The sequence below is a fragment of the Lissotriton helveticus genome, chromosome 2_1 (genome assembly GCF_964261635.1).
Source record: "Lissotriton helveticus chromosome 2_1, aLisHel1.1, whole genome shotgun sequence".
NCBI lineage: Eukaryota > Metazoa > Chordata > Amphibia > Caudata > Salamandridae > Lissotriton > Lissotriton helveticus.
In genome coordinates, this window is record NC_136059.1 from 1,928,156,838 (window position 1) to 1,928,179,458 (window position 22,621).

A 22,621-nucleotide genomic window follows, 5' to 3' on the forward strand; every position below is an offset into this window, starting at 1 on the left:
ATCACTCATCTTTACAACACTATCATATGCACTCATACACCTATACAGACACTTACACTCTGCCACTCATCCATGGAGTTACTCACACACCTAGTCAGTCCTGTAAAGAATCAATCACACTTCCATTTTCTTGTCTATACAGTTAAACATAGAGCACCTTACATTTTCAAACATATACTAACACATACTTACTTTCTTATACAATCATTGATACAAGTACACATTGATCTGCACAGAGTCACACACCTCCCAGCCAGCCACACACACACTCAGTCTCCTATACAAATACTTGGACAATCAATCAATAACCCATATAGTTAATCATATAGCTACTGATCAACACATGCAGCAGTTTACAGAACAACAGACATAATGATGCACAAATTAAGACAGTTTAGTCACTAACCCATGCACTCAGTGAGACACATTTAATCACTCACTCATACATTCAGTCATGCACCTACTAAATCCTTCGTCCAGACACTTATACATCTACTCATTCTTCAATATGTAAAACATATTTAAACTTTACAGAAACACACAGTCACTGGATGATGTCATCAGTGATCTCATCAGTGATGTCATTTGAGATGTCATCAGTGATGTCATCAGTGATGTCACTGACCATGTCATGAATGATGTAATATGTGACATGATCAGCAGTGGATTGCGGGTGCGCGATATATAGTTAGTGCAACTAACTATATATGGAATTTCAATGGTTTTGTGTGAGTAAAATAAGGTTTTTTAAATGCTAATTCCTAACTATATATGGTGTATAACCTATGGTTTTTTCAGTGAATTTTCAAGGTTTTGTAAATGCTAATTCCTAACTATATATGGTCTATAACCTATGGTTTTTTCAGTGAATATATATATATATATATTCAAAATAGCCCTGTATGTGATCAAGGGCTCCAGTAGCCCGAAACGCGTCGTTGCAGGCTGTGTTAAAATAAAGAAACTTCGCCTGAAGAGCTGTGGTGGTCTGATGAGTCTCCTTCTTTGCCGCCGGCATCGCGGGTTGGAAGTGGTTGGAGTTACGCACTGTATATATATAAATATATATTATTCAAAGTAGCCCATATACTATCCCCAAAAACGTTTGTTAAAATTAACTGACTACTAACAACAGTTCTATGGGCTGGCAGTGCATGGAGGATTGCCCTAACCACACTATAGAAGTTGATATATGATGGGAGAAAAGCGTTTCCCCACCATCCAAAAAAAGAATTTTAGAGCAGCCCAGGTTAGCATTGTAAATGAATGGGAAAATGCACCAATGGATGAGCCAGCATGGCCTATTAAATGGGTAAGAAGGGATACATTCATACGCTATATGGAGGGGAGGTGAACTATGAGCTTGCACCGGTTACCATGACAGTAATATCCACGTGGCACAGACTAAATAGGGAAATGGGATGAGAGACTAACCCAACCCCTTTATGGTTGGTTCCAAGACTTGTACAATTGGTAACACTACTCGAGTTCAAAAAATTTGAAAATGTAGGCTTATCTAAAAAGGAAGATGAGTGGGATATGAATAGCATAGTGCCCTTTGACCACCCAAAAGGCAGAATATGAGATGTTGGCATTACAAATGTTCAAATATTTACAACTGATACATGCATTACAATCTTGGATTCCTTGGGGGGACGATACTAAAGAGAACTCACCATTAGAGAAGAGATTACTTGATAGTCACATGATAACTAAAGCTATCTCACATATAGCACACTAATGACATACACACAGATATGTAAATTAAGAAACCACTGGCACAGCGATATAGAAGACCTGGATGACTGACTGACAAGAAACACTTAGGTTTCCAATAGAGGTGGAGATAAAAGCAAGGTCCCGTCTCATCCAGTTGAAACTTCTCCACAGAATATATTACAGTAGAAAACGAATATGTAAAATAGGCAGGACACGGGACGATAGATGCCTACAAAACTGTGGCAAGGAAGAAACATTGACACACATCCTTTGGAAATGTCCAAAAATACAGGCTTATTAGGAGGCAGTAATACAGAGGTTGGAGGATTCCATGGACATTCATATGGAGGTGATTGCGCACCCTGCCCTGCTGGGATTCTGGAAAGATTTGGATGCAATGACCTATAAATTACTATTGCTAAATCAATGATGCAATATGGCAAAGAGAGATAGTACTCAAAGTGGGGCAGTGTTTATATTTCAAGATTGGGAACTGAGGATGGACACATGTATGTCAGTGGAAAAGGTGATCGTCAAGGATGCCTGAAAGAGGCATAGAGGTGTGATGAGCTACTTAGTTGTAATGTACAGATGAAAATAAAGGCTAGAATGACAACGATAAGGCCCTGCCTGCCCATGGCTACTAGCATATTTCTTTGTTTTAACACTTCCAACCAGGGTAGATGGGATGGGATAACATGTATCTACTGTTGTAGTTATTTTGCTAACTTGTTGTTAAATTGGTAAGAAATAAAAAAAAAATGACTGCAAAAAAAAAAAGATGCCCATAGCACCCATCCTGTATATTCTGTTTAGTTCAGAAGAGTCATTGGGGGCTATTCCGGCAAGCCTACTGTTTACTCATGGGAGGCATTTCACACCTTTTCCACACCTATTCAAGGGTAATCATTGACTAGGAGAAGGTGTAGAGCCAATGCAAATTGGCCTCCTGCAACTTTAGGCAGGGAAAAGGTACCTTTTAAAAAAAATATTTATAAAAAAATCCGACTTTACCATTGCATTGGATATTTAATAACTATTAAAAGTAGTTACCGGGCAACAATAATCCATAACTCAACGTTTAGAATATGTCAGCACACACATACATTTTCCATCTGCAAATGTGCTTAAGTGGTACTGTTGTTTCCTTGTTCGTTATTTTGGAGCAAAATGCTAATGACCTTATGCTCCTACTAACTCAACTTGTCCCAACTGACGCGGCCGGACCGAAGAGGTTTGTAGGTGGCTTGCTGTGTATTCCTTCCCCGTCTATAATGCTTTCAAGAATAATGCTTTGCAATGCCGGCCCGTCCAGGGATGTAGGCACCATGCTGTGGTGAATATTTTTTGCCTCTAATAAAGGTTTTTTGAAAATAATTTTTTTTTTTTTAACTATTAAAAATAGTTGTTTAATTAATTTTTTCACTAATCTCATTCCAGAGATACAGTGTTAGTATTTAGTATGGCTTTGTAGTGTTTCTCACTGGACCGGACAATCTTCCAACAGTGAAAATAGCTTTTGGGGTCTAGTCACTGAAAGGACATGCAAACTTTAAATTCTACATGTCCTACTTTTAAATACCATGCACCCTGAGTGTGGGCTACAGGCCTACATAAAGTGCACAGAGTTCTAAAGCCATTACAAATATATAAATCAGCCAAAGGCAATAATCCTTGGGTGACCCCACTAAAAAGTCAGATTTCCTAGAGCAGCATACTGAAGTAAAGATTTAGAATTCCAATGTGTTAATGTGCAGATGGCTAGTCAGTTGGTTTTTAGTTTTATTTCTTCTATGCAACTCTCTGTAATTGGTTGAAGAGTTCCTGAGAAAACTACAAAATGGCATATAATGCCATGAATCCCTCTTCCTTGTGTGTCTACATATTTATAATTTATTTATCGTTAGCATGCCCATGCCTTGCAGCAACTTCATAACACTAACAGAAAAAAACAGTAATGCATACTACATTTTTTTATGATTTATTTTACAATTAGTCTATTTGCAGCCCTCTTTTTTCCCTTTAATTAACCATGAGTAGTGTGATCATTTAAGAAACTAAGCTAGGCTTCAAGCATGGGGTGAATACGCATATGATCTACTATAATTGGCTCACAACGTCTCTCACCAGCAAAGGCAAGAAGAAGGTACTTTAACTGAGGACCCTTTATGTGGGGAGATTTAAAAAGTCAAAATCAACTAAAGTACTGTTGACAACTTAAACAAGCATAGACATACAGTTGCTTCTAGACTAGCAATCAAATGATTTTGATTTATAAAAATGATTTTAAAAAGCATTATGCTGCACACATTGAGCAAAGTCTGCATACTTGTCCTCCATTCATTAATAGCCAACATTTGCCTTAATAACTGTGAAGAGCTTGTATTGCCATGGTGCATGAAAGGCATCCCATGATGTATGTCCTTGTCATTCTCGACTGGCGCCTGTCTCATCAGCTGCGATGTTGAGATGAGCCCCTTTCTTTGACCAGTCATTAATGCAAACTTTATTTCTGTACAAAATGCGACAGATTGATCCAAAATGAGGATTATTAAACAAACAAGGATTAATGGAGGATGACCCAAAGAAGCCAGAGGTTTATCCAAAGTCCATTCACTGTGCATTGTTTGTGAAAAAAAGAATGGCTGAACTTAAAATTAACTGCAAATTTCAGTTTGAATACCATAGTGGAGCAAGTAACATTTAATATCTTCATAACATTTAGATAGGAAGCTCAAACTCCTAAACATGTTTTCAATCATTTTTTAAAATCTCTTTCTACTCTTTCTTATCAATGCCACACAAATTGGTCTAATTACAAATTGTCTCATTGTTTCCACTTTTTCTCTTACAACAAGTAATGTCTAGTGGTTCAGTTGTAAAAAAAAAATGACTTACCTATTCTTAAAAATCCATCTTCTGTCTTTTGATATTTTCCTAGTGCATCATTTATTTTAATTGCCTGTAGATGAAAAAAGAAAGCTCTGCAGTAGGTAGGAAGAAAAGATCACACATAAATAATACAAGCTACACCTTGAAGAGTAACCAGTGCTTACTTGAGCCGGAAGAACTTCCACAGTGGTATTGAAGAGTTTGTCTCCAGGGTGTTCTATGTTCCCACTTCGAAAAAGATACCTGTGATCATAAAAAACAGCTTTAAATAAACTAGAGAAAAGGGCATACAGAAATAGTAAAACCTGAGTTGATCATGAAGTTGCAAAATGTTCCATCAAAAATATATATAAACTTTTTGGGAAAGTTTTGCGAAGATTCATCAAATGGTGCTAAAGTTAGCAAAAAAAGAAAAGGGCTCTTCCTAAGGGAAACCACTGGTTACAGGGACGCTGTAGTTAGGAAATAGAATTTTTTGTAAACCTTAGAAAATCACTGTAAAACACAAAAGTTACAGGGATGTTATAGTTAGGCTCACATTTCACTCTAACAAAATCAGAGAAATTCAGCAGTTATCGATATCTGGCCAACCTGTACCTTATGCCTCCGCAATGCACTGCTTATGACCTCACACATTACATCACTCATGAAATGGTCAGTGACATCACTGATGACATCCAAATGACATCACAAATGACATCACTGATGACATCTGAAATTACATCACTGATGATATCCTCCAATGATTGTGAGTGTTTTCTAAACGTTACTGAGTGCTAAAAATATATACTAAAGTAAGGGGCTGTGGGAGTGCCTGTATGGGTGAGTGAGTGAGTGGGTTTGTCAGTGGTGTATAGAAGAGTGAGTGGGTATGTGAGAGACTGTAGCCATGAGTTAGTGGGTGAGTGAGTATTATGTATGGGTGAGAGAGTGGGTGTGCCAGTGGGTGTTTGAGTGAGTGACTGTGTGAGTATCTGTATCGGTGAGCAAATGGGTGTCCGTGGTTGTGTGGGAGTGAGTATGTGAGATGTTGTATGGGGATGTGATTGGTTCGGTGGATGATGTCATCAGTGATGTCACTGACCATGTCATGAATGATGTAAAATGTGAGTAACTAAGCAGTGCATTGCGGGGGTGTAAGTTATAGTTAGGAACTTTCATGGTCGAAGTGTTGCCAGCCAAGCAGATCTTACCATGAGATCTGTACTTAGGCTCCGCCCAGATATCCTTATTTGCTTTCCTTTAAATTTCTCAACAACTACTGAATGTATTTACACCGGATAGATGAAAGGGTGATCTGCAAACAGAAATCTACCTTCCTGACAAATTTGGAATAATTTCGTCCAGTTCGGGCTGTAGTCGTGTTCAAAGCTCCTATGGGAATTAACATGGTAAATCACATTTTTGCAACACCTTTTTCTCAGCCCCTGCTTGACAGATCATCCCAAAACGTTCCATGCACAACAAGACTCACTATGACTCTTTGTTTGGTAAATTTTGTGAACATTCTTCAAACGGCGCTAAAGATATAGGAAAGTCAAAAAAAGATTTTTCTATAGAAACATTGTACTAACTATAACAACCTACCGACAGCTGCTAGTAGGTAATATATATATATATACATATATATATAGTCCGTGTCCCGTTTCTGAATTGGAGCACAGTGGGATGTTTTTGGAGATATCAACTCTACAGAAAAGTGGCGATTTCTGATAGACGGACCCTTTTGGACTTTGGCCCTTTTTGCAGGGTCATCCCCAAACTTTTTGCCTTCCTCCTGTATTTTGTCTGACCTGTTTTTGTTGGTTTTATGACTCTGGGCACTTTACCACTGTTGATCAGTGCTAAAGTGCATATGCTCCCTGTTATAAACTGATGCATGGATTAGTGATTCCATGATTGGCTTATATGGTTTACTGGGATGTATGACGTTATAACGCATACTTTTACTCCGCAGACCATTACAACGCGACTTTTACTCCGCATACCGTTACAACGCATAGCGCCTTGGGGCGCTGGATAGTGGTAAGTATAATTTACTATTCTAACTCCAGTCCCCGTGGACCCTAGGGAAGGTGTTGGATAGTAAATTATACTTATTCCCTATCCTAGAGCGCCCCCCAGCGCAATGCGTTGTAATGGTATGCGGAGTAATGGTCGCGTTGTAATGGGTCTGCGGAGTAAAAGATCCGTTGTAACGGGTGTATACCGGTTTACTGGTCAGACCCTAGTACAGTGCACTGAGTGTGCCCAAGGCTTGTTAAACAAATGCTGCTAGTGGGCTTGCAGCACTGGTTGTGCCACCCACCGAAGCAGCCTGTTAAAGTGTGTCTCAGGTCAGCCATTGCAGAGCCTGTGTGCAGTCTGATACTGCCATGTTGACTGGGCACATGTACCCACTTGCCAGTCCCTAAACCTTCCCTCTCATATCAGACACCCATATGGTCGGTCCAAGGAAGGGCAGGGTGCATTGTAAGTATAAGGTAGGACAAGCCCTGATGTGTGTGGCATGTCCTAATAGTGAATTACAGCCATTTTCGCTTTTCACTATTGCAAGGCTACCTTATTCCCCATAGGCCAGGATGGGCAGTTTGATTATTACATCTTATAATCCTAACTGACTCAAGGAACTAGGAAGAAATTCGAGTTTAGAATGATAAAATACATCTTTTAGTGAAGTTGGTTTTAACATTCTGTGTTTGAAAATACCACTTTTAGAAAGTAGGTATTTTCATGTCTAACTATCCAAGCCTGCCTCTGCCAGGTTGTGTATTCATTGTCTGGAGTTTGAGTGACAGGGGCTGGGGGATTCCAGGAGACAGGGTGAGTCAGCGCACTGTTGAATAGAGAGATCTGCATATAGATGGGAGGGAGGAGTTGCACCTGGGACCTGAATAGGACGGGGCCTGCCCTCCACAATGCTGGCTCCACCTCCTGTGGTGTGTCTGATGTCTCTGTCCTGCACTGTCAAAGTAAAGAAGGAGTCATGTCAACAGAGTGCTCCAGGACTGAACAGAACTGGTTTGGACTAGGCAAAGGCCTCTCTGCCTTCAGAGAACAAAGAGAAACTGTGTATAAAAGAGGGGACCCAAACCCAAGAGAATTAGATCACTTTGGACAACAAGAAGAAACCTTTGCTGAGGAGTGGGACCAAAGAGACTGAGGCAAGACTATCCTTAAGCTGAAGTGCTGTTTGGGGGATTGGCCTGCAGTGGTTGCCTGACTGCCAAAGAAAGGAGAGAGGAACTTTGTGTTCTTTATTTCAACTTGTGAACGATCTCCAAGGGCTTGAGAAAAGTGAATGCCTCCTGCTGAAGTCTCAGGGACAGCAGACTTCACCCACCAACTCCCAAAGCGTTCATTGGACGTGCCTGCAGTTGTACTGGACTTTCTGAGGAAATGCGTGTCGCAAGGAGCAGGAAGTGAGACTCAAGAACAGGAAGCATGTCGCCAAATTGCCGCTGCCGCTTCACAACATGATTAAAGACAAAAATGGTTCTGTCGGGTGAACAAATTGCTTTTGCGTGAAGGCTAGATTAGCTCATAACAAAATATAATCAATAAAATGAGAAGACCTCTCTGACAACAAATACAGTTCAAAACTTTTTTATGAAAAAGCAAAGTCACATTAAAACACAGGAATTACTTCATTCCATTTCAGTTTCAATTATAAGTGAAAGGTGACTATTAGTGAGCAATGTGAATAGTGCAACAAATATAGTGACATATATTTACAAATTATATACACAATTTATACAAGGGAGAATGGACGGGGGGAAGAGTTTTTGGCGGTCAGAGTTCTAAGTTAGTACTCCAAGGAGACAGATGATGACTATGCCCGTTCCAGGAGGATTCTTGACCAATATTGGGCGTCGACGTTTCGATCCTGATGTGCCCCGATTGGTGGTCACGCGGATCTTTATCAAGACAGGGGGGGGGAGGTATGAGGAAGGGGGGACGGGGTTGTGTAGATTTTCGGATACACAGGAGGCAAATGTCACACACTGTGTGAAGGCCAATAGGTCAATCTAATCACGGAGGAATGCTTTTCAAAAGAGCAGGATACCGGCTTTCATCACTCGCGGTCGCTCAATCCACAACATGAAGCACCTGGCATCGCCGGAGAAGAGGATTGACGTCGCAGAAGACGCCGCTGCATCACCGGGAAGCGTGTCGCAGAAGAATCATTGAGTCATCGTAGGGCCACCGAAGCGCCTCGCATCGCCAGGGGAGAGGATGGACGATGCAGCAGACGCCGCGGCATCACTGTGAAGCGTGTCGCAGGCCTGTCGCGGCTCATCACCGGAGACGAGGATCGACCTCGCATCCGACACCGCCGTATATCCGGAAAGTGTGTTGCAGGGCCTGTCGCGGCTCATCGCCGGAGAAGAGGATCGACGTCACAGCAGATGCCGCCGCATCACCGGAAAAAGTGTTGCAGGGCCTGTCAAGGCTTGCATCATTGTGGAAGCAACTCGCATCGCCAGGGGAGAGGATCGACGTCGCAGCAGACACCGCCGCATTACTGGGAAACGTGTCGCAGGGTCTCTTGTGGCTTGCATTGTGTGAAGCATCTCGCATCGCCGGAGAAGAGGATCGATGTCACAACAGACACCGCCGCATCACAGAGAAGCGTGTCATATCAAGAAGAAAGAGCCATCTTTGTTTCTTTGCACCAGATTTTCAACGCATCACCTTCCTTGCAACACTTTCGTTGTCTTGCATTACGCATCTTAAGAAACATTGAACTCAAAGTGTCACATATACCATCTTAAGAGAACTAAGCTAATTCTACCATTTTAAGTACAGTATTGTGGATATTTGTCGTTTATGTTCTTCTGTTAAATCTATATAAAAGATACTTATTTTTAATATACGACTTGTGTGGTGTCCATCTGTATCGTTGTCACTTGATTACTGTATGTATTCACAAATGCTTTACACACTGCCTCTGAGATAAGCCTGTCTGCTCGTGCCAAGCTACCAAGGGGGTGAGCAGGACTTATTTTAGGAGTGTACCCCCTCACCCTCACTAGAGGCAAGGGTCCCTATTTGTCACAAGTACCTACCTGTGCCAACTAGAGACCCCAAAATCTAACATTGGTGGTCAGCGGTGGGAATTCTGGACTTGCATTTGTGACTCATATACAGTGATTGGTGAACACTACGAGTGAGTGCAGACCAAAATGTGACCACATACTTTTTGGTGGATTGTTTTCCTGGGATTTTCTATTTTTGGAAAGTTTAACTACCATGGAGAAAGCAGTATCCATGGCATCTGTTGATCGTGATTGGGAAGAGGAGAGACTAGATTGCTACACCGTTAACCAGCTCAAGTACTTCTGTAGGCGGTTCAAAGTTTCCATGACCGGTATCTCCAGAAAAGAGGAGTTCCAAAAGGCACCGAGGCCCTGGTTTTAAGCAAGGAGAACCCCATAGCATGTGGTGGGGGCAGAGAATGCAGATGAGCAGTTTGAGGGGCCATTGGGTCCAGGAGGGAGGAGAGCAGTCTCGCCGGCGGGTAGCAATGACTCTGCCAAGAGCCTCTCCCCAGAGGAGCTGGCGGACAGGAAGGAAAACAGGATGCACGAGATGGAGCTTACCAAGCTCAAGCTAAATGGCCAGTTAGAATTTGAGTTGCAAACTAGGAAATTGGCTCTATAGGAAAAGAGGATGCAGTTTGAGCATGATTTGAGAATGAGGGAGCTTGATTTGAGCTTGAGAGGCTTGAGGCCATGAGTGTGTCAGCCCAGAAAAAAGAAAATGTGTGTAGCTCAGGAAGTGAGCTATACTGAGTTGGAGGTGGAATCCAGCTCAGATGGTGGCAGCAAAATTGAATCGTCTAGTGCTGAGAGAGTAGTACACACACCTAGAGACACCTTGACTGGGAGGGGGTTAACATACACCAGGAGGTTCAAGGACATGAGTGCACAGTGTCCCTGAGGAGAATGGGGTAACTGACGCAGAGGTTCATGGTCCTAGTGGTGGGATGGACACTCTACTGACTCTAGATGAGAGGTGCAGGGAGAGGAGTTCCCCCAAGGTTGAAGTCCTGGTATGTGAGTGTGAAGACCGCCCAGAAGACTGTGGGTTGAATGACAGACAGTCAGATACTGTCTTGCCAATCTCAGGAGAGTGGTGTGTAGTACATGTGCGAGGCACTGGATGGTGAGGTGAAGGTTAGCAAATCTAACAGACCCCATTCCCCTTCACTGGCCGAGCAGCTCAGCCGGCTGTTTCTGTCTTCATTTTTCAGAAGGAATATTACTGCGGCAGGCCCCTGTACCCGATTCAACCTTGTCAAGCCTGCTGGGTGAAAGTAACAGTGGAACGCGAGTCGGAGGGCATGCGGAGCTCCTGTGAAATTGCTGGTAAGCCGGATCAAGTTGGGGTAGTTACTGGTAGGGAGTAGTGCTGTCAATGCAAGTAGAGCGGCAACGGCCATACAGTGATTACGAGCAACAGCAAACACATTGGGTGTTTTAATCTCCGCTCTAATGTACGAATAAATATTAACATAATGAAACAACATGGCAGATGAGGTGATGCGAGAGAGGGAAGCAGCAGTGCACGATTTGTTTGATAATCTCCCATCAGCCACAGAGATCAGGCACAATAGAGAAGCAACTAAATCAGCGCTGGATGGCGATGCCAAAGCACTCTTGAAAACACTAGAGAAACACATGAGAAATGAAATGACCAAATTGTGGGAGCAGAAATCTCTGGAGAAATACGTGTAAGCAGGACGAATGCCTAGTGCTTGCGTATATTGATAGCCCCCAGTTTTGAAAACCCCAACCTAGCCACGTTGAAGAAACGGCCTCAATGCATCTTTGCTGTGGTGATTTACTACTATTTGAAGCGTTTTTTTCATACTGTCACCCCTGGCTCTTTTCAGATATACGGCGTCCTCGTCGTGTTTGCTGTAACCATAGTCTCTCACTCTTTCCCTTAAATAATCCACCTTTAAACGCTATTTTTGTATTCTATCTATCGGAGAGTGGGCCCTATCCGTTTGACTCGTTAGTTAACATGCACTTTGTATGGGCACCATTCTTCTCCCGTTACACGCACTGTCTGATTGTCACTAAGCCTTTCACTCATAATTGGCACAGCTTGGTCTCCATGGATTAATCTTCAGCACAATCTTGTTGTTTCCATATCCTGGAGCCATATTATGTTGTTGTATGACTCGAACTACTTCACCATCCGTCTTACACTGAATTTATGAGCATTAAGCATGGTCATGTCTTTACATCCACGGAGTCTAACTCACATATTTGATACACTTAATCATAGACTTTTTGATTGAAGGCCTTCCCGTAAGGATTGCATACATTTGTTTTATTTTTTAGAATATTTCCCTGACGAAGGGCACAGGTGATGCCCGAAATGCATTGGGATGGATACAAATATTGGATGGATGTCAATTTGAATTATTGATGACTTGGTTGTCAAGTTACTAAAGATTATCAAGATGAACTTTATTATGAACATGTATTGACATGAAAAAAGAATGTCAAAGTTATGACAGTTAACAGATGCCAACAAACTGTTGTACAACCTCAAGATTCATAATTTGATTTACAATTCTGAACCTCTTTTTGGTCTCTAGCGCTGTGCACTGAGGGACAGCTCCTCTGCAGGAGCTGCAACACAATTGACTCTTCAATAACACTTGGTGGAACAGAAAGTGAAGCCCTAGTAGCACACCACCTTAAAGATACTAGTTCAATAACGGTTGTGCGTGACCTTTTCATATCGCCTCAATGCGCCTTGCCCATTTTTTAATAAAATATGCATATAGTGATCATGAGAGCATCTTAAAAGAAATAGAAAAGATTAATGGAGGGCTGGTAAAGTCTGAATATAACTAACTGATTACCAAGAGCAGAAATGAGATGACAATACGAATAAAAAAACAAGAAGACATCATCAAAACTATGAAGGCATTCAAATTTGCCCGCAATAAATTAGACTAAGAATCTGGCCCGATATTTACATTTTCACAGAAATACGATTTTATTAAGCGTAAGCACTTCTAACAAATTCATCAATCTAAGGACAATGCCAAGTCAGACAATCTAGGGGAAGAACTTCAAACAGCATCAGCATCTGAAGCCAGCTTGATCCAAAGTGATACTGACTTAGAAGATACAAGCCTAGGGAGAGGTAATGCGGGAGAAGACATGGACACACTAACCTTTGCAGAAGAGTGAGATTGTTTAAGACGGCACAGTTGTGCAATCCTGAAACTGCGGAACCCTCATCAAATACCAGACAAAGACGCAACCGAAGGCAGAGGGCACGAAGGAAGTGCAACAAACGCAAGAGGCAGAAAACAACAAAGCAACAGGTGGAAGAAAAAGTGAATAGTAACATCAATACTGTCATCAACTTGTCCAATGTACAATTAGATCAAGCAGAAACACAGCTGTCGTCATTGGGCCTTTCCTTCTGCCTGGAAAGTAATTTCAAATGCGTGTAGATATCTTTAAATTCATAAGAAAATTGAAGCTCATTAAGTATTTTGCAATCAAAAAATTAAAAGACAAGGAGGAATCCAACACAATGCATATTCCATTCACCAGCTCCAATCCGTTGATCTTGGACATACCAGCACTACAAACCTTAGAAGCCCTGGGAGCTGAGGGCAACAACGCAAGTTTGGTACAAGATACTCAGGAACTCTTCCAGAACGCAGGAATTAATTTGGCATCTGGCAAATCCAGTCCTTTTAAGCCTACATCTACTTCCATTCCGGTCATGCCACGAGATGCCATAGACATTTTTCATGACGTGGTGGTGGAAGAAATAAAAACATTACAGCTGAGAACTCAGCGGGGAAAAAAACGGTATGAAATATCAAGACAAAAAATAGCATGATCTGATTAGGAAGCTTCAGAAACAGAGTGAGGTCATTATTAATAAATCCGACAAAGGAGGCCCAAGGAAGAATGTCTTGCAGAAGCACACAAACATCTAGATGACACATTGTGCTATAAAAAAATCTAACCAGAACCAATTGAAAGTGGTGAAAGAAAACTGCAAACATCCTCTCAATAAATAGAAGAGGGTTTGATTTCGAATGACGAGTTTCTTTTTCTCCATAATGAGTACCCCATAACTCTTGTGTTGTATATTCTACCAAAAATACATTAAAAGATTTCTCCTATTCCAGGACGACCAATAATATCGGCCAAAGTAGGATTACTGGAAAAGCTGTCCCAATACGTGGATTACTTTCAGCAAGATTTAGTTTTTTTTTTACCATCCTACATAAGGGACACTAATGACTTTTTAGATAAAATAGATAAAATAAGAGAAGTAGCCTGGTTGGATGATTGTAACTTAATCACTCTTGATGTTAGTGCCTTGTACACAAGTATTAACCATATGGACCGCTACGAGCAATTAAGTATTATCTTAGGAAGAGATCTATCGATAAATACAGCCATAATGTTATGATTCTAGAAATTATAGAATTTTGTCTGCACAATAACTTCTTTTTATTCGACAGGAATGTTTACCAATAGCTGAGAGGAGTAGCCATGGGAGCCTGCTTCTCCGCTGGCTACGCATTTTAACATGTGGGCTGGTGGGAGGAGCAGGTTCTCAGGAAGGTGTACAGGCAGGACTGGGAACAAATATTTTATGTTGGATGCGTTTCATTGATGACATATTTGTTGTGTGGAAGGGATCGAATGTTGCAGCTACTGAGCTCATTAACAACATCAATGATAATGGACTCAATGAGCAATTTAATGCACTTATTGATAACAAGGCCACGGACTTTTGGGATGTGCATGTAGAGGTGGTCAATAATTCTTTAGAAACAATGTTGCATAGGAAAAGCACTGCTGGGAACTCCACCGTACATGCATCAGCTTTCACCCACACCACTTGATTAATAGTATTCCCTACGGGGAGTTCTTAAGACTGGGGAGGATTTGCAGTACAGAACAGGAATTCCTCATGCACGTAAATGAGGCTAGGGGCAGATTAATAGACAGGGTCTATGGACAGTGCATAATTCAGAAGGCTGTAGATAAAGTCATCATAGTGCCCAGAGAGAGCCTTCTAATTCAGAAAGTTACAGGGACACCAGAAAAGTGGCCATGTAAGGTGGGGGCGGATGGAAATACCACTTGTACCTGCCTCATAATCACCTATTAGTAAACAACACAAATGCTTTAGAGTGATTGTCAATAACAGGTGGCCCACAGTTAAAACAGACATGATACTAGGTGACATATTAACATCTCAAGCCACATTGACTTTCACGAAGGCAAAAACGCCTTGGTCCGCAGCAGTGCCGAGATACCATCTCGCGAGTCAAAACCCAGAGCCACATGGTTAGCACTTAAGAATGGTTTCTATAAATGGAACTTATGCAGGGCGTGTAAGTTTGGCAGCAAAACTACTGAATATACATCTCTGTTTGGGTCTCCCACCAACCCATTAAAGGGAGTTTCCAACTGCTGCACTGGGTTTGCAGTCTATGTGCTAACCTACATGTGCGGCCTAAGATCGGTCGGCAGCATGAAATTGCAAGTGCCATTCAGAATCCTTCAACATCTAAGGGCTATAGTGAATTCGGACTCCACCTATCCTGTTGCCAGACACTTCAAATCAGAACACAATAATGATCTGAGTTGCCTGAAATACTTTATAACAGGTGCAATACCTCAATCGAGAAGAGGAGGCAACAGGGAAAAGTCACTCAGAAAGTTGGAGTCCAAATTCATTTTGGAATTAGACTCCTGTGTGCCGAATGGTCTGAACACAAGAGAGGCTCTATATAATTTCCTCTAATGGTAGAGTGGGCATTTCTGAATCACTGCATATTAATGCTGGTTACATTCTGTTTCTCCACAGCAATGCGACTAATAACAATACATTGAGAGGACAGTCCCCGTACTTTCACACTGTAAATAGGTATTTAATTTCACTGCTGTCAGACTGTGTTTTTAAATTCACTTGAGTAAAGGAAAGGCTACCTACAAGACAAAATTTGGGATCACCGATCGGGGCCATCGGCCCTGTTCAGTAGTGATGTATTGCGATGCTGCCCCTCCCATCCCCTTTAGTTAATGGGGGTTTCAACACTTTAGCACTTTATCACATACTTAGGCACTTTATAGATTTTTTGCACATATTTTAGGCACTTAGAGGCAGGTCTTATTGTAAGAATAGCCTTATACCAACTGAGCTTGTATGAGCATTTTGAAACACGGAAAGCATTCGAGCTGATGAAAGTTACGCATTAAGCACTTTATATCAATTGTAAATTATAATTGTCCGTTTTCCTTCAAATGTGCATTCATTTTGAAGGCTGTCTAACTGAGGAAGGTTGAATTACTTTGCTGCTATATTTAATATTTATGTATTTGAGCCATTAAAGTTTTTCACCTCGTAACAAGTATGCACAGTATTTATGTATTTATATATTTTGGAAATTACAAAATTGATTGTGTAACATGACAGAATCAACACGTTGTAGGGCTATACCCTGCTAATATTTGTATTAGTGGCCAGTGTACCTAGTGATCATTTAAGAATGCACATTTTTTTTAAGATCTATGAATGCACAAAAACGGCTATTTTGAGTAATGATAACAGACTGACATGTTAAGGCATCGATTTCTAATTATTTTTATACATTTTTAACCATTCAAATGTATTTATATCATGTACGGCTAGTTACACGAGTGTAATGTTTACAGCAATATCAATCAGGCATGATGCGAACAGCAATATCGAAAAAACAACCACAACAATGATAAGTCACATAGTTGAAGTCTGTCTTCTATGACGATGCCTCCCTGGTATCACGTGGTGTGTTAGGTTGTATTTCTTAAAATGGTGGTTTCGCGGCACGTCAGTTGATGTGAGCAAGTCTATTGTGGTGGGCGAAATGAGTCATCTGGTCATGTTGGTGAATAAAAGAAACTACATATCAGCACAAAACTTGGAGTCCGTGTCCCGTTTCTGCATTGGAACGCAGTGGGATGTTTGTGTGTGTGTGTGTATATATATATATATTACCTACTGGCGGTCGCCAGTAGGTATATATAGTTAGGATTTTTTCTCTATGGGATTTTTGAAAATTCTATGTCTAATAACTTTGGCGTTTGTGGACGGAATTGGCTGAAATTTTCAGGAAAATGGCACATTTTGTTTCTGAGCAGCCCTTGAAAATTTGGGGGGGGTTCGTCAAGGGGGGGCCGAGAAAAAAGGGGGGTCCCAAAACGTGTTTTTAACATTGAGTTTTCCATAGGGCGGTTGGCCTCACTTTTAGCCCGAACGGCTGAATGGATTTGCATGAAACTTGGCAAAATTGTAGGGACTGGTAGCCCGATGTGCCTTTTGTAGGTCTCAATATATGTGCTACAGTGGATTTTGAGAAATTAACGTTTAAAAAAAGATATATATCTGTAACAGCGGACCGGGCAGCGCTCCAGGACGCGTACTTTTCGCGCAACGGAGCTTTGTGAAGCGAAGCTGATTGGTTCTCCGGCGTCTGTCAACATTCCAAACAGTCCGTAGCGGCCGCCATCTTGTCTCTCGGTAGGATCGCGAGACAAGAGGAGGCGAAAGCGAAGGGGCAAATGACCATAAGGGGGAATAGTAGATCCTCGCTGACCCCCTAGGTTTGATGTGGAGGTTTTAAAAGGGCCCCGCGGGGCAAAAAAAAAAAAAATATAATAATAATCGAACGGCTGAATGGATTTGCACGAAACTTGGTAAAATATTAGGGACTGGTAGCCCGATGTGCCTTTGCTAGGTCTCAATATATGTGCTCCAGTGGATTTTGAGAAATTAACGTTCAAAAAAAGATATATATCTGTAACAGCGCTCCGCTTCGCGTAACGGAGGTTTGCGACGCTGATTGGTCATTCTGTCACTGGGCTATAGTTGGGCTACATCTGGCTGATATTTGGGCTACATTTGTTTTTTTTCGTCTCTGGTGGCCATCTTTGGGCTACATTGGGCTACATTGGGCTTCATTGGGCTTCATTGGGCTACATTGGGCTACATTTGGGTTCCAACATATATATAGGCCAATGTAGCCCAATATATATTTTTCAAAGTTAATTTTCGTAAAAACCACTGGAGCATATATCTTGAGACATAGCAAAGGCACATCGGGCTACCAGTCCCTACAATTTTGCCAAGTTTCGTGCAAATCCATTGAGCCGTTCGAGCTAAAAGTGAGGCCAACCGCCCTATGGAAATGAAGGAAATGAATGGGTAATTTGTAATTAGCAAATAGCTCATCGCAAACTAGGAATGGTAAAGAATCGCTATTTATTCCTTAAAGTTCGCTATTTAGGAAATGCAAAAAACTTTGATGATACATATGGCGGTTCATCTCTAACAAGATAAGAAGCATAGGGATAGATTTATGATGACTGGCGCATCACCAGGGATGTGTTAGTCATTCTGTGCCGCTGTTCCGTCACCTATGGTGTGCTGCATTTACAATGCGGCGCATCATGGGGCAAAAACAGCAGAGATGCGTGATGTATCTGTGCCGTAAAGGTGGCGCATTGCTGGAGTTGTATCGCAAGTGTGATGAAGCTCCAGCAAGGGTCGGGGGTGCCCCTGTCGCAGGGTTTCTGTTCTCATACAGAACTGTGGACAGAGGATTGGAACCTCGGCGAATTAGGGTGTCCCAAAACTCACCTTAGTAATCAAAAACCCCTTAGCAAGCTAGGTACAGTGTCACATTGGATATAACAAACTCTCAATGTTTAGACAATCCAGAATATGAACTTATAGTACCTCAGGATACGTGGAACTCATGAACAGTCGGTCGTTATATATTTCTTAGAAACCAGAACATGGAGTTAAGAAGAACACATGTGTATTTGAAATGTTTATTTACTAATGCCGTCTTCTCAGGCGTAGTATCTTAGATAATACAAGTACACATATTATCAGTAGCAAAATTACCAGCATAGTTACTAGTACATAAAAAGCGAATGGTGACAGTATGTTAACATGCTGTAAATGAATAAGAGTTAGCAACACTTATAAGCAGCCGCGGGCCGTGGAGGGAGTTATGGTGGGGCAGGGAGGCGGGGAGGGGGAGGGGCAGGGTGGAGAGGGCTCCACCCTGCTTCTCCCCCTCCCCGCCTCCCTGCCTCACCGTAACTCCCTCCACGGCCCGCGGCTGCTTATATCTCACCCTCCCTAATACACATATTATATTATTTGCTAAGAAGGTCTCTTTGTGTTGGTTTAGGGCGTGCCCATACTTTAGTGTCTTAGATTTGAAGGAATCACATCAGCATACACCAGCTCTCTCTTCATGTGAACCGCATCAAGTGTTGTGTATGTGTGTTCGGCAAAGCAATATAAAACCCGCCTCATGCCCAGAATTGGCAGAAGTTGCACTTATGTTATGAGTATGAAGTCGTGGAGATCAGACCTGATAACAATTCTGTATCGTGTTGTTCTTGAAACTTTAGCACTCGCTGTACAGATATAGTTTAACAAGCAAAGCAGATAGTAGAGCAATAACATATTATTCTCATGTAAACCACGATGAACTACTAGGTTGAAAGCTAAAGCAACAACTAAGTGTCGTGTGCAGAAGTTGCAAAAAAGGAAAAATGGCGTTTAAACCGGTAATGAGCCCATGCTAACTTAACACGGTGTAAAGATATCCAGGACGTAGATGACACCTCCCAATGATCCGGAAACGAACTGAATAAGATAATAGAAGTGCCATCTCATGAGAGCAGATTGCAAGTTTATATGTGGACGGTCCGCAAGGTAAAGCATTAAAAACTAGGAAAATTTTATGCTAAAGAAAAATAAAACAGCCAAGTACTTTATCGAGTCTTAAGCCAATCGGCAAGGTAAATAATAAAAACTTGACAAATAAGTCAATGAATTGTCAATGAAATGCTAGTACTCAGCATATCAAACATGAAAAAGGTCTATGACATAACTGTGTATGCAAAATAAGCTGCAACAGCCTCCAATAGGAAGTCACCGTCTTCATCCGAAAACAGTTCAGCCATCCAATTTAAAAGCGGAAAAGAACATACGTGCTCTCCCAGCACCGGATCCTCTATCACCATCAGAGGACAGCTCGGTGGGTTTTCAAGAAAGCTCTGTTCCAAGAAAGACTGTGTTGCCGCCAGTAAATTCCAGGGACCAATTAGTCCATGCATCAATGCCACAGCCATAATCCTTTCGCCAGGACAAACCAACTCGTGAGTAATGATAGGAGTCATCAGCTGATTAAAGTCGACGTCAGGAGAAACCGGTCCGCAGAGACACAAATCAATGGCCCAATCGAAATCACAGGTCAGGCAGTGAAATACAGGCTGGACACAGGTGAAGTAGGAGAATCGAAAAGATAATCCATATGCCGTGCTTAATATCGCCAACGGAATTGTGCCATAATATTCTAGCATGCGATTGCGGAACAGTGTCAGCAGCTGCAGGGTGGGAGGTTGCATAGGAGGGACATCCATATTTAAAAATGTAAAAAAGCACAAGAGCGTCCGCTGGTAATGCAAGTAAAAATGGCAATCCACGAAGCAGAGTGGAAAAAATACAATGAAAGAAAGTAGGGATGACTCGAAAGATTTTCTCAAATGAAGTCACGAGACCACTGGTAACAACTTTAAAAAAGTGCGCCAGGGCCTTTGTGGAGGATGCGTTAGAGATAGTCCGAACCATCTTGCTGAAATGGAAAGGCAAATCTGAATTGAAAAGGGTCTGCACCTCTGTACGGGTGTTCGCTATGTGAAGCACGAAAGTTTCACGGGCCGAACTCAAGGCCACCTCTCTCTGAGACAAAAGAGCTCTTATTCTTGCCATGCCGTTGAAATCTGCTCCCAAGGTAGGTATTTGTGGCGAGATTGAAAACTCCCTATGTTCATGTGTGGGAGGAAATAGAACATTTCTGCAGCAAATAACCCGTTCACTTACTGTTACGATAAAAGGAATACTTTTAATTAACCCAGATCAATCTTCATTATTGAGCATCAAATAACTACCATTTTCCAACAACTTGAACGTGGGGATGATAGCAGGAACTGGCGTGCCTTGCAACACGCAAGCCATATTTGGTCGGTGTTTGTTGCATGAACCGTGTAACTGTATGTGCCTACACATTAGTGAATGATCTGGCGTCTCAGTGCATTCCTCTCCATTCAGATAAACTTCTTGATCATCTTTGAAACATCTGTATGTGTATGGAAGCGACCAGACCTCATGAAGAAAAGCACTACCTAAAGGTTCATAACGACCTATTGGTATATATTTCATACAATTTGAAAACTTATATAAAGCAAAAGGCAGCGTTATTAAACCGTGGATAAGGCACGTTGCCAAAAAACCCGCAATCCTCTGCTGATGATGTCACTGAGCATGTCATGAATGATGTAATATGTGACATCATCAGCAGTGGATTACGGGTAATAGTATCTCTAGTTTACTCCCCTATAGCTGTCTTTCTTTTAACATAAGTGTCTGTTTCCTTCCCTTATACTTACTGTTTTTGGTTCGCTTCCGGTTCGCGTACCGGCGAGCGAACTGGGAAGCGAACTAAGAGAAATAGAGGTTGGCACAGTTCCAAATATTGTACCAATTTTTTAATAACGGGGAGGTAGTTCTGAAAAGAACTTTTTTTTTTATTGTTTTTGTTGTTTTATATTTTTTTTATTATTTTTCGGAACATTTTTTTACTTTTTTTGAATTTTTCTGAACAGTTTTATATTTTTTGGGGTTTTTCTTGGAGGGGGCAATGAAAACGATTCATTGTAAAGGGCTCAACAGGAGCAACAAAACAAAAAAAAAGTATTTATTATTTTGGGCGTTTCGTACAAACTTGCATATGATAGTCAATAGCTCTGTTGATCAGAGTGATGCTTCTTTCTCCGTAGCAAATGAATCCATCGCAAAATACGCAGGTGTGTTTTACTTCACCAAATCTCATTTGTATATTTGGCACCATCTCCCTGCCCTCTGGTCCCGTTACTTCCGGTACAACAGATCTTCTGGCCATAATAGGGAGATTATCTAGGTCGTTCCGAAACTGTGCAGCACTGTAGTTGTTAGGATGCCACCTAGTCATATGGCGATGCATTGTGTAGTTTCCGAAACTGTATTTTTTCTCGGTTCCTCTGGACAGTCTATCTTGACATATAAGGCAAGTTACGTATCTTGCATTTACTTTTTTCTCACCTTTGGGAATTTTAAAAAATTGCCAAATGAAGTTTTCTTTCCGGTGAGACGTCCTGGGCTCCTCAGGCAAAAACTGCCTCTCTTCGTGCTCTTCCTCCTGTTCCTCTTCTTCCTCTTCTTGCTGAATTATAACTTCAGCAGGTGGTCCACTCTTCCTTGGATGTGGTGGAGGTGGTGGGGAAGCACCAGCTGAAGCTACTAAAGAAGCCATTGCTCACTGGTAACAAAGGGTCTTTCTCTCACAATGATGAAAGTCAGAGTGAGGAAAGAAGGAGGGATTTTCATCATTTGGGAAAAACAAGAGTTCTCAACCAATGAAAAGTGTTCATTTTAGATTATATGACCTACTCTTACATCATTAGGAAACCAAAAGTGAAATGAACCAATGAAAAGTGTTATTACCAAGTCACATGACCTGCTGTGTTTACGTTAAGCGCTTTGCAGGGCCTCCCGGTTTGCTTCCAGAAACCTGCGCTTTGCGACTCGGTTCGCGTACCAGTTCGCTAACGTAGCACGTCATATGACGTATCACGCGACAACGTGAAACGTCATGCGGACGGGAGGCGTCACGATGTTGTTTTGTAACGCGGCAGTTGCGGTAAAGAAACGTTTACCGGCTCGCGGTCTATTTCGCGGCATCAAGGTCAGCTAACGGGAAGCTTCCCGATTCGCGAAGCGGGAACGAAGAAAAAAAAATATTTAAAAAAAAAATTATTCATAAACATATAAAATATATTTTTGGATTTAAAGAAGAATACATTTTACAGCTACAGATATTAGCTGTTAAAAAACCAATGAA

The 22,621-nt window shown here is 41.6% G+C and overlaps 1 protein-coding gene across 1 annotated transcript in view; it reads right to left on the reverse strand.

The window, feature by feature from the left end:
• The window catches only part of MGAT4D (MGAT4 family member D), a 707,335-nt gene that overhangs the window by 58,512 nt on the left and 626,202 nt on the right, over positions 1 to 22,621 (reverse strand). The window contains exons 12-13 of the mRNA XM_078676855.1: positions 4,776 to 4,854; positions 4,618 to 4,681 (exon numbers count right to left, since the gene is read on the reverse strand). Of these exons, the coding sequence (XP_078532981.1) occupies positions 4,618 to 4,681; positions 4,776 to 4,854 (143 nt within the window). The remainder of the gene's footprint in view (positions 1 to 4,617; positions 4,682 to 4,775; positions 4,855 to 22,621) is intronic.